This window comes from Diadema setosum, chromosome 9 (genome assembly GCF_964275005.1).
Source record: "Diadema setosum chromosome 9, eeDiaSeto1, whole genome shotgun sequence".
Classification (NCBI taxonomy): Eukaryota; Metazoa; Echinodermata; class Echinoidea; order Diadematoida; family Diadematidae; genus Diadema; species Diadema setosum.
In genome coordinates, this window is record NC_092693.1 from 28,381,372 (window position 1) to 28,394,208 (window position 12,837).

Here is a 12,837-nt window from a genome sequence, read left to right on the forward strand (position 1 = left end):
CACAACCACAACCTTGAATGCGCTGGTGTGCTTAAATACAGGGACGTGTCCCAGCAGACCAAAGACACACTCATCGACCTCTTCCATAGGAAGTACGGTCCTACTGCAGCTCTAGAAGCTCTCAAGTATGAACTTCAGGTGAAACATCCAAATTACTTCAAAGTAGCAGCTGATAGATCTGTGTGTCCAGACATACAGTATTGCTGTAGGTGAGAATATGGAATACAACCATTACCGGGAACTATTACAATTAACAGTTAACATGGTTACAAAATATGAAGTGATAGTATACCAGTAGACGGATCACCTTCAGACTCAGCTCATGGGCATATGGGAGTGACAATATTCTGATGAGATTTTGGGGTCACAAGGTCAAAGAGGTCATTGTATACAGGAAAATGGCTTATTCTTGAGAAATCTAGAAATCAGTTAACAAATCAACCTTTTGAAAAACTTACATGAATGTGTCATATAAATCCGATCTAGCAATAGCAGAGGCATTAATTTTGACTGCCGGTGGTTGAGAATTCATCTAGTTTATCTTCCTATTCTTCTTTCAGACTCTATCAGAAGATTTTCAAAGCAAATTACAGCAAAAGTAATGATGGAGAGGGCATTGTGAGGAGCCTGCAAGATCTTGCCAAGCATTTTAATGCTCCGCAAGTGGCAAAATGGCTGTGGACATTACGGAAGACAATCAAGTTATTGCAGCCATTTACTCCCCTGATGCAAACGAAGGGTCCGTAGGCTACACAAATACTCCGGTGAGCTCTGCTTCATGGACGCATCGAGCAACATGGACAGACACAATTGCAGGGTGTTCATGTTGCTTACTCACTCGTGCGTGGGGGGTCTTCTTATTGGTGTCCTTATTACCACAGCTGAGACACAACCGACCATCACTGCGGCTCTGCGACTCTTCACCACTATCCTGCCATCTGGGTCCTTCGGTGGAAGGGGTGTCGTCAGTACCCAACTCATAACGGATGACTGCATGGCAGAGCGCCGTGCTCTCCAGGATGTTTTTCCTCAGTCAACCTTGCTCCTCTGCTCCTTCCACCTGCTGCAGGCCACTTGGAGATGGCTGTGGAGTGCTGCTCACAAAATTCCTCTCAAAGAAAGGCCAGAACATCTACGACACATGAGGATGATATTTGCCACATCATCACAAGAAGCTGATGAATTATTTGCATCCAGCATGGCTGATCCAGAGCTCCACAAGTAAGTGAATGCTATTTTCTATTTCTAAAAAAAAAAAAAAAAAAAAAAAAAAAAAAAAAAAAAAAAAAAAAAAATCTTATGGTTAGTTTTGAGGGATGATGATCAATTCAAGGACATTTATATTTGAAATAAATCAATCAAGATAGAATGGGAATGTTGGAGTCAACTAACATACCGGCTCTATATCAACATAAAAACAGAGTACGATGAAGAGGAAGCTTAACGTAATACTATCAGAAGAATGAAGATAAATTAGGACTGAATAAATTGATTCAAATTACAAGACGCCTCAACTGGCTGCCACAAAGTGAGAAATGAGAACTATACTAGGAACTGATCTAATGAGAAATGGAAACATTCAATTAAAAGGAAACATATGCAGTCACCTCTTTTGCTGCCACAAAGTGAGAAATGAGAACGATACTAGGAACTAATCTAATGAGAAATGGAAACATCCAATCAAAAGGAAACATATACAGTCACCTCTTTCGCTGCCACAAGGTGAGAAATGAAAACTACTAGGAACTGATCTGAGAAATGGAAACATCTAATCAAAAGGAAACATTATATACAGTCACCTCTTTTGCTGCCACAAAGTGAGAAATGAAAACTACTAGGAACTTATCTAATGAGAAATGGAAACATCCAATCAAAAGCAAACATTATACAGTCACCTCTTTTGCTGCCACAAAGTGAGAAATGAAAACTACTAGGAACTGATCTAATGAGAAATGGAAACATCCAATCAAAAGCAAACATTATACAGTCACCTCTTTTGCTGCCACAAAGTGAGAAATAAGAACTACTAGGAACTGATCTAATGAGAAATGGAAACATCCAATCAAAAGGAAACATTATACAGTCACCTCTTTTGCTGCCACAAAGTGAGAAATGAAAACTACTAGGAACTGATTTAATGAGAAATGGAAACATCTAATCAAAAGGAAACATTATACAGTCACCTCTTTTGCTACCTACTATGCCTCCACCACATCCATTCTTTTTAGATTAATTAGGATTAAGATATTACAGTTCAAGTGATGATCATCATAAAGGAAATTATTGAAAAATTTCTCACATATCTTGTCATTTCCATTTCCAGGTCCTTTAAGGATTATCTTCAGAATGCTTACTCTGAATTACCTCTGCGAGGTAATTTGACCAACAATTGCTGTGAGTCTGCGATGAGAATACTCGAGGACAGAGTTCTTTCAAGAACGAAGGCCTTCAATATTGCACAACTGGCCGACTTCCTCTCAAGCCATCTCCAAGACTGTTACGAGTGAAGAATCTTGGATGTTGCCAATGGGCGCTTGGGTGATGTCATCAGCAGCAAGAGTATGGTCAATCCAGTTGGCATTTCCAAACAGCATGTCACCAGAGTATGTATATGCACATTACCTTCATTACGTGTTCTATCTCACTCATGGATCATGTGCTTAAAGGAGAGAACAATAGAGATGCAGGGGGGGGGGGTATCTGGGGTAGTAATCGGGGGGGGGGGGGTGTTATCCTGGGGGTAGTTATCCGGGTGGTAGTTATCCTGGGGGGTAATTGCCCTGGAGGGTAGTTGCCCAGGAGGTGAGTGCCCGGATACGGCTACACGGTGCGTCTTTATCCTCATCTCTCCTGTCAAAATGGCCTCGCAAAGATGCGTTATGTTCTCTCAAGGAGAGAAAGTCGCCCTAGTGTGCAAAGTATGCGAAGAGATATCGAGGGTGAATTGTTAGCTCATCTGACCCATCAGATGAAGGATCGAGCATGGACATCAATTTCAGAGCAAGTTTCGCTATAGTTAGTGGGCGAACAAGAGAACCAAATAAACTGCGAAAAAAATTCACGACCATGAAGAGCGATCTCAAGAGAAAGCTTGCACGTCACAAAAGAGAAGAGAACATGACTAGAGGAGGGCCGCAACTGCCACCCCTTGAGAAGGAAGAGGAAATTCTCTCCCAGTTTCTTTCTGACGACGTCATTTGCGGGGTTCCGAATGGCTGTGTTCTATCTCACTCATGGATCATGTGCTTAAAGGAGAGAACAATAGAGGTGCAGGGGGGGGGGGTATCTGGGGGTAGTAATCGGGGGGGGGGGTGTTATCCTGGGGGTAGTTATCCGGGTGGTAGTTATCCTGGGGGGTAATTGCCCTGGAGGGTAGTTGCCCAGGAGGTAAGTGCCCGGATACGGCTACACGGTGCGTCTTTATCCTCATCTCTCCTGTCAAAATGGCCTCGCAAAGATGCGTTATGTTCTCTCAAGGAGAGAAAGTCGCCCAAGTATGCGAAGTATGCGAAGAGATATCATCGAGGGTGAATTGTCAGCTCATCTGACCCATCAGATGAAGGATCGAGCATGGACATCAATTTCAGAGCAAGTTTCGCTATAGTTAGTGGGCGAACAAGAGAACAAGATAAACTGCGAAAAAATTAACGACCATGAAGAGCGATCTCAAGAGAAAGCTTGCACGTCGCAAAAGAGAAGAGAACATGACTGGAGGAGGGCCGCAACTGCCACCCCTTGAGAAGGAAGAGGAAATTCTCTCCCAGTTTCTTTCTGACGACGTCATTTGCGGGGTTCCGAATGGCTGTGTTCTATCTCACTCATGGATCATGTGCTTAAAGGAGAGAACAATAGAGGTGCAGGGGGGGGGGTTAATCTGGGGGTAGTAATCGGGGGGGGGGGTGGATGTTATCCGGGTGGTAGTTATCCTGGGGGGTAATTGCCCTGGAGGGTAGTTGCCCAGGAGGTGAGTGCCCGGATACGGCTACACGGAGCATCTTTATCCTCATCTCTCCCGTCAAAATGGTCTCGCAAAGATGCGTTATGTTCTCTCAAGAAAAGAAAGTCGCCCTAGTATGCGAAGTATGCGAAGAGATATCATCGAGGGTGAATTGTCATCTCATCTGACCCATCAGATGAAGGATCGAGCATGGACATCAATTTCAGAGCAAGTTTCGCTATAGTTAGTGGGCGAACAAGAGAACAAGATAAACTGCGAAAAAAATTAACGACCATGAAGAGCGATCTCAAGAGAAAGCTTGCACGTCGCAAAAGAGAAGAGAACATGACTGGAGGAGGGCCGCAACTGCCACCCCTTGAGAAGGAAGAGGAAATTCTCTCCCAGTTTCTTTCTGACGACGTCATTTGCGGGGTTCCGAATGGCTGTGAGACAGCGACATTCGCCCCGGGAGCTGATGATGTCGCTGCCGTTTCGGCCCCAACAACTTTAGCTTCCGGGGTGGATTTAAATCTGCCAAGGCTCCCCTCGACCCCAGGTAACATATAACTCATTTTCCATATAATGTTGTAGAATAACTCATCGATTGAAATTGTGAAGGCACTATCCAGGTCATACATTCTGTCAAATTTAAATCTCGATATACTTGATGCAGCAGGTATATCCACACGAATTTATAATTTATCGTTTAGGCCTATATGTATATAGCTTTCGCATGCGGTAAAAAAAAAAACGACGAAGCGAATCATCTACATCCACACCTTCTAGATCGTCATCCGCCGCCCGCTGTGATGACGACGACTACTCAAAACAGTTACTTGACGTGGAAAAGGAGAGATTGGTGATAGAACAGAAGACGTTTGAAGTTGAGGAGCGCCGTTTAAGCGGTTGAAGAAAGGCTCGTTATCGAGAAAGAGAGGGGGAAGACAGGGGAATATCAATGTACGTTGTATAATCAATTGCCCAATGAAATTCGTAACGCATCAACTTTAAGATCTTTTCAAATGTCATCTGATTAGATAGAGCATTATGGTATGGTATGCCTTCGCCATGCTGCATGATTCTCCTAATACATTGTAGGTCTATAGTACATGTGGACAATGTGTGATTACATTTTCACAAAACTGGCAAAATATTAAAATGACATGTTTGTCACAAATGTGATGTTTACCTTCCTTGACCTAGGTTTAATTGGATGAATAGGAGAGCACGTATTTGGGGATTTAAGGACTTTAACTTGACTTTGACCTTTTCATAAGTTCATGCTTTGAGTAATTTTCAAGGTATGGAGAAAAAAAAATGCAAATTCTGTATTGAATAGTAAATTGTTACCATTTTCATCTGGCCTTTGACCCTAAAATTCATAAGAGAATTACTGTCAGGCAGAACATGCATAAATATGTACTAAGTTTCAAGATAACTTGACCCACTTCCGAGATATCGAGGAAGAAGTAAGTTCAGCACTTTCACGGCTACACGGAGCATCTTTATCCTCATCTCTCCTGTCAAAATGGCCTCGCAAAGATGCGTTATGTTCTCGCAAGAAAAAAAAGTCGCCCTAGTATGCGAAGTATGCGAAGAGATATCATCGAGGGTGAATTGTCAGCTCATCTGACCCATCAGATGAAGGATCGAGCATGGACATCGATTTCAGAGCAAGTTTCGCTATAGTAAGTGGGCGAACAAGAGAACCAGATAAACTGCGAAAAAAATTCACGACCATAAACGAGCGATCTCAAGAGAAAGCTTGCACGTCGCAAAAGACAAGAGAACATGACTGGAGGAGGGCCGCAACTGCCACCCCTTGAGAAGGAAGAGGAAATTCTCTCCCAGTTTCTTTCTGACGACGTCATTTGCGGGGTTCCGAATGGCTGTGAGACAGCGACATTCGCCCCGGAAGCTGATGATGTCGCTGCCGTTTCGGCCCCCAACAACTTTAGCTTCCGGGGTGGATTTAAATCTGCCAAGGCTCCCCTCGACCCCAGGTAACATATAACTCATTTTCCATATAATGTTGTAGAATAAATAACTCATCGAATGAAATTGTGAAGGCACTATCCAGGTCGTACATTCTGTCAAATTTAAATCTCGATGTACTTGATGCAGCAGGTATATCCACACAAATTTATGATTTTATCGTTTAGGTATATATGTATAGAGCTTTCGCATGCGGTAAAAAAAAAAAAAAAAACGACGAAGCGAATCGTCTACATCCACACCTTCTGGATCGTCATCCGCCGCCCGCTGTGATGACGACGACGACTACTCAAAACAGTTACTTGACGTGGAAAAGGAGAGATTGGTGATAGAACAGCTAGAAGAGGTTTGAAGTTGAGGAGCGCCGTTTAGCGGTTGGAGAGGCTCGTTATCGAGAAAGAGAGGGGAAAGACGGGAATATCAATGTACGTTGTATAATCAATTGCCCAATGAAATTCGTAACGCATCAACTTTAAGATCTTTTCAAATGTCATCTGATTAGAGAGAGCATTATGGTATGGTATGCCTCCGCCATGATGCATGATTCTCCTAATAGGTCTATAGTACATGTGGACAATGTGTGATTACATTTTTACAAAACTGGCAAAATATCAAAATGACATGTTTGTCACAAATGTGATGAATGTTCACCTTCCTTGACCTAGGTTTAATTGGATGAATAGGAGAGCACGTATTTGGGGATTTAAGGACTTTAACTTGACTTTGACCTTTTCAAAAGTTTATGCTTCGAGTAATTTTCAAGGTATGGAGAAAAAAATGCAATTTCTGTATTGAATAGTAAATTGTTACCATTTTCATCTGGCCTTCGACCCTAAAATTCATAAGAGAATTACTGTCAGGCAGAACATGCATAAATATGTACTAAGTCTTAAGATAACTTGACCCACTTCCGAGATATGGAAGAAGTAAGTTCAGCACTTTCACTTGATCTTTGACCTTTTGGGCAACCCCCCCCCCCCCCCCCCCAAAAAAAAAAAAAAAAAAAAAAAAAAAAAAAACGCTTCCTAAAGAATCACTATCAGGTAATACATGCATACACCAAGTTCCATGAAGATACCTTGAACAATTTCTAAGATACGGAGAAAAAAGTATTGTAATCAAATGTGTAGATTTCAGAGAACTGGATAACTCATTCTGGCAAATTGTAAAAAGTCTGACGTTTGGAACTGTGACAAAACCATAACACGCATAACGTGTCTTGAATGGCCTTAGGTTTTCTTTGTTTCTTTTTTTGTTGGGAGGGGGATGGGGTTAGATGTGAGAAACAAACGTTATTCAGCTTGTGAACCGTCAAGTTATTAAAGGAATATCCAGCGGTGACTGCACAAAAACTTCGAAAATTCATAACTTTTGAACGGATTGTCCAATTTTCCTCAAACTTTCAATGATGTGTTCTACTAATATTGCTACATTCTCTCAATCCTTATGTTAATGAAGGTGAACTTGTCCTTTAATGCAAATGATGGATAAATTTTCTTTAGGACGTAAATAACATTGTTAAATGTGTATTGAGTCGTCGTTAATATATACATTGTATTTAAAAAAAAATATATATATATATATATAATTTGAAGCTCATGGCGCTTCATCTTTTAAGCGCCATGAGCACTGGAAAGTGGACTTGTAGCTACTTGTGCGCTATTCAGGTAGCCACTATTATTGTTATTATCATTTATTATATATATATATGTATATATATATATATACATTTATATATACATGTATATATATATATACTATACATTTAAACTTGTACATACATAACGGGCTGCAAATGGGATGAGCTTAAATCTACAACCTCCTGATTGCCCCATCTCAGGCGCTATATCAGTAGACTACCGAGCTTGTGTCCAATATAGATGTAAGTTCACCTAACACTCCTTACGACTTTCTCCAAGCCGGTGACCAATTTTTGTACAGAGGCGGATGTTATGTTGGTCTGGTCTGTTAGCTTCTCTCTGTACCGGTCGGGGGTTAAGTACTCACCGTAGACACCAATCATCATCAGAAGTTATAAAGAGACTAATTGTTCCACAACAAGAAATATAAAATGCGGGAGAAGGATAAAATTTATATGGATAATGCCAATGCTGCTAACAGCATATCATTCAACGACCTGCCTTCCCGTAGGCCTGACACAGAGACATGATTACACACAAGTTTCTTTCTTCTGAACACAACTGAACATCTCGCTCATCACATAACTCTTCGTAATCTCAAATACTCTGATAACCAATTTACCTATAAACTTTCTTTCCCTTATACATTTCATTGGCTAAATCTTATTTCGGGGTGTGATCTTCACTGAAAAATATTTTCTTATTGGTCAAATGTTCCATTTGCTCCTCCCATTTTTTTTTTTCTGTGAAAACTCTATTTTCGGTGATTCATTTAATTTTCTGATTAACTCACCCACTGTCTTTTAGTTTCTTCATTTCTTTCTTCTCTGTCACCACTGGTCAGGACTTTATTGTTTCCAGGGTAACAAAATGATAAACCAAATGGATACTAGTGTCCTTATGCCATCCAACGTTATCGTTGTTCTGGGTCGTCCCTAAGTTTGTCTTTGGAAATTCTGGCAGGAGAATGACCTTCCAGCTCAGAGGGTCATTCATGTTTAGGGATCAGAGGGTAAAAACATGTCATTCCCCGTAATAATTTGGTGTGGTGCTTCGGGGATGGAGAGTGCAGGGAACTGACCACTAGCGAGAGAAAGTAGCCAATGTCAAACTCATAAATTCCTAAGACCAATAACTTTTCTTGGAAGAGGAGAATTAAGAAAAAAAAAGAAAGTCTAGCTGGAAGCAAAATAAAGGGTTTCATAAACTCAAAGAAGGGGAAAAGACTGAGCATGTTGACGTCATATGGCAACTATAGAAAAACATGTCGAAGTGTTTTTCTTTTTTAATCTTTATAATAATTATGTACTAGTAGCCATCTGGGCTACAAAGATCTATGTCGATTCTGACATGGATGGTCTCACGAGATCGCCAGAGAGCCTTATTTTCTATGTCTTAATGTATGTTGTGTGTTTTTTTTTTTCTCATTCGTGATTTGTTTCTGTCATGTTTTATTATCTCTGTCATGCTGAATCAAATGTGGTTTTCTTTTCGTGTAGATAATAATATGATAATAATAATATAATTTTCATAATTATTATTCATAGGGAATAAAAATAAAACAGATTATGTGAAGCGTGTAGTATACATTTGAACCTAGCGTGTAGAATAGCATAGTCTATCCATGTATACTAATACATGTACATGGAAAAACTGTGCTACTGTATTCTACACGCTGCGCTACCATATCCTTCATCCCTATACCTGCCTTACTCAATGAAGTAAAATCGGACCAATGGAATACTCTATGCTTTGGTTCTTTGATCTGTAATATTTGGCCGCTCGGCAGTCAAGGCAGATTTCAGATCAAGTCTTATGCCATGGAAAAAGAACATGTATGTGCAGAAGATTTAAACAAAATTTTGTACGGCAATACAGTTGGCATGATGTGATACAATGTGAATGCCTTTAGTGCAATGGATTTCATTCAACATGCTTAAACTACTCCGTATACCATATGTGTATATTTTTGCAGTATAGAACATTTTGAAGAGTGGAAACCTGTTTATAATATCTCTTTGTATATATTTATTATCTCCTTATCTCCTTCAGGCGGCGTCTCATACACCCACGAGAGTTACAGCAACATCCAAGCGGGAATATTCCTCCAGTGACTTTCCTTGATGACATGCTGTTATCTATCTTAATGCATATAAAATTCTATGTCTCTGAAAAAAGTATACAAAACAAAAGAAGGAAATCAGCATTTCATGTCTGATTATCTTGTTGGAGGTACATTAAATTTTGTTCCGACAAAATACATGAAAGTTCGGATGACACGATTTCTTGCGTCGACTCCTCCATGATGATGTGCGGCTGGTTGTTCATGCTGATCAGGATCGTGTGGTTGGACTACCAAACCATCTGGCAAGGGTAGTCGCCGGTTTACGCACATATTGTGCAGTACACAACACGAAAGGATGATCTTGCAGACTCTGCGATGTAACAAAGAATGAAATCAATAATAAAAACAAAGAAATATCCAAGAATTGTAGAATATTCCAACAGGAACTGAGGAAAGTAGTACATTATAATGAGAGCTTGAGTCTCATTAAAGAGTGAATTGGTCGGAAAAAAAATTCTTACAGAGATTATCACATGAAATGAATGGAATGTAATCAACAAAGGGAAAAGCTTTTTTTGAAAAGAGACAGTCAATTTTCTGAAGTTTTCCAGCGGTATGAGGCATTTCTACATTTGCGTGATTTTATTGTGAAAGTATAATCATTTGTGATATTAAATCAATGACATTAATTTGAGTTGCCTTTTAATATTAATACTTATTTGAAATGTGTATCTGTTTATGATTTGTTATGCTTAACCCACATCATTTTATCAACGGAAAGAGAAAATTTGTATTCAAGTCGGTGTTAAATTTTATAGAATGTTATTTATAAATATGGCATTATCTTAAATCATTTACCAGGTACACTTATTCTGAGCGGAATTAATGTAATTTTATCTTATTACAGATGGCTTGTTCTCATACCTTCACGTTAATAAAAATATCTCATCAGAAACCTTAGGAAAAATTTTTTCTACATTCTCTAAAACTCCAGCTCATCTTAAAAATGACATGATTACTACCTCTCTGGTGAACAGCAGAGAATACCTCCTGACCTATCCAGGCATCTGAATCTAGCTTTCAAGAGACTGAAAGCGTGTTCCACACACGTACGAGTATAGATGTCAGTGAGTTGTTGTACCTTTCTTCTGCTGCTGACTGTGGCCGTAGAATAGGGGTAATGAGCCACGGCTGCAAACCATTACCACTATCCCCTGTAGATCAAGCATAAACATACACAAACACACACACAAAACAACAACAACATGAAAAATATATTCAAATATCAATTCAAATCAATTCAAATATTAACTTATAAGGAAATATAGTGTATGCAATATACGAAAAGATTTGATAAGGGTCCGTTTCATGAAGTCATATCAAAAGTCTTATCAGAATGACAAAGGCCGCTCGATAATAATGGAGCTATGTAGTCTATAAAGTAAGTGATGTGAAACAGATTTCATGAAGGTTCATTTCCATAAGTGTGTTTTATGAGCGAAAAGCTTCTCCTAAGACTTTCATGAAACTGACCACAAGTGACACAACACTTGGACGTAAATAAAATCTTAATTACACAAACAAAAAACACACAAAAACATTACAGATATATGCCGAACACTATGTATAATGCTTATATATATCGTACAATTTCTGCTGTATAAAATACACTATCAAATTTTGATGAAATGCAACTCAAAAAGTGAAGAGTATTCGCATGTCATAGGTGTGTTGAATTGATTGACCGGCTTAAAAATATACACATAATTCATCGACAATCCAGTGCAAATACCTCATCCACCTCTATGCTCCTCGTTGAACGAAACATATCATATTTCACCTCATGAAATATTCTTACAATTACATTTTAATCACTTACAATATGATAATCAATGTCAGATAAACGTACAAACGTATGAAGAGATAATCATTCTATCTCTGTATAATTAAACCAATTATATTCCAATTACAATAAGGGGCGCATGGAAGTATAGGGCCTATATAAAATATAAAGTTCACGATTAAGGATGCACGCATAACTTCTTTTATAAAATAATTAATAGGCTTACAGAGGAGCCATCCAGATGGGAATCTGCCGTTTCCAAAATCTTGGCAAATATTGCTGTTCTCCCAAATGAATGCATCATGTGTTGATCCTGGCCATAACGTGCATCGCGCGACGACGTTGACGAAACGCAAGTCCGCGTCTACGATGGCCTGTGTGTTGATGCTAGCCCGGCCTTTTCTGTTGATATAGGCTTGTGCGTTGGTGGGGGCACGGAGATTAAATGTGGGTGCAGTCAATGCACCCGACACAGTTGGGCATGCCGGCGATTCGAGCAAACTTTGCTTTTGTCGTCAGAAGTGCTTCATATCTGAATTGAATTGAATTGAACAGGTTTTATTACAAATCATGTCTGGCAGCCAAACGCTGAATTGCACAGGTTTTACATCCATAATTATAAAAACGGGCAGATTATTTCAGTGCTCTGTACAATGATATAAAGACATGATATAAAAAACAAGTCTTGCGATCTGCTGCATGTAACGGATGTGATGTTCATGCGGCTTCTTCTGACAAAAAAAAAAAAAAAAAAACCCACACACCTTTCAACGAAATTGTCTAAAAATGTGACTTGAAATGGTTGCAAAATTGTGTTTGTTTTTTGAGGGAGGATATGTCGCTCCCCTCCCCTAACCAAGTAAGCCAAAGGTTATATAGGCCCTATTTTAAATCTGGTTTACACTGAATATACAAAAATATGCTTTATATATATATATATATATATATATATATATATATTACATAAATACACATAGTAACAATTGTCTCAAGATGAAACTCTTTTGGTGTTTTCAAACCCGTTTTTGTTTTGTTAGTGTGTTTATGTGTGAGAACAGGCTTGACAGGCATGTGCACTCCGATTAATATCTAGCAGTTTGAAGTACTTAAGCGTTTTTTTTTTTTCTCATTTCAGTGGTTTAACATCTACTTCTGATTTCCCTTTTGTAGCTCTACCAGAACATGGACAAACACAGAGAATCTTCTTAGCACATTTGTGCAGACTATGCGGGGCACGTATGCTTGACGTGCATAGGCTGCGTCATCTCTTAGATTGTTTCAGACTGGCCGCTGAGGGCGGCCTTTATGTACTACAGATATATTCGCGGGCGCAGGAATCAAAAATTTGGTGGAGAAT

The 12,837-nt window shown here is 39.4% G+C and overlaps 1 protein-coding gene and 1 pseudogene across 1 annotated transcript; one reads left to right on the top strand and one right to left on the bottom strand.

Moving 5' to 3' along the window:
* Positions 1-778: 778 nt before the first annotated feature.
* Positions 779-9,771, top strand: LOC140232560 (uncharacterized). The gene is made up of 3 exons (XM_072312654.1): positions 779-1,221; positions 2,324-2,603; positions 9,625-9,771. The coding sequence occupies exons 1-2, from the start codon at positions 779-781 to the stop codon at positions 2,505-2,507; spliced, it is 627 nt and encodes a 208-aa protein (XP_072168755.1). The 3' UTR covers positions 2,508-2,603; positions 9,625-9,771.
* LOC140232558 (putative nuclease HARBI1) lies at positions 9,540-11,963 on the bottom strand (annotated as a pseudogene).
* Positions 11,964-12,837: the final 874 nt, after the last annotated feature.

Excerpts from the sequence above, each read along its gene's own strand:
- LOC140232560 (XM_072312654.1), top strand. The coding sequence starts at position 779 with ATGGACGCATCGAGCAACATGGACAGACACAATTGCAGGGTGTTCATG. Across the intron at positions 1,222-2,323 it reads GCTGATCCAGAGCTCCACAA|GTCCTTTAAGGATTATCTTC; the intron begins GTAAGTGAATGC and ends TTCCATTTCCAG.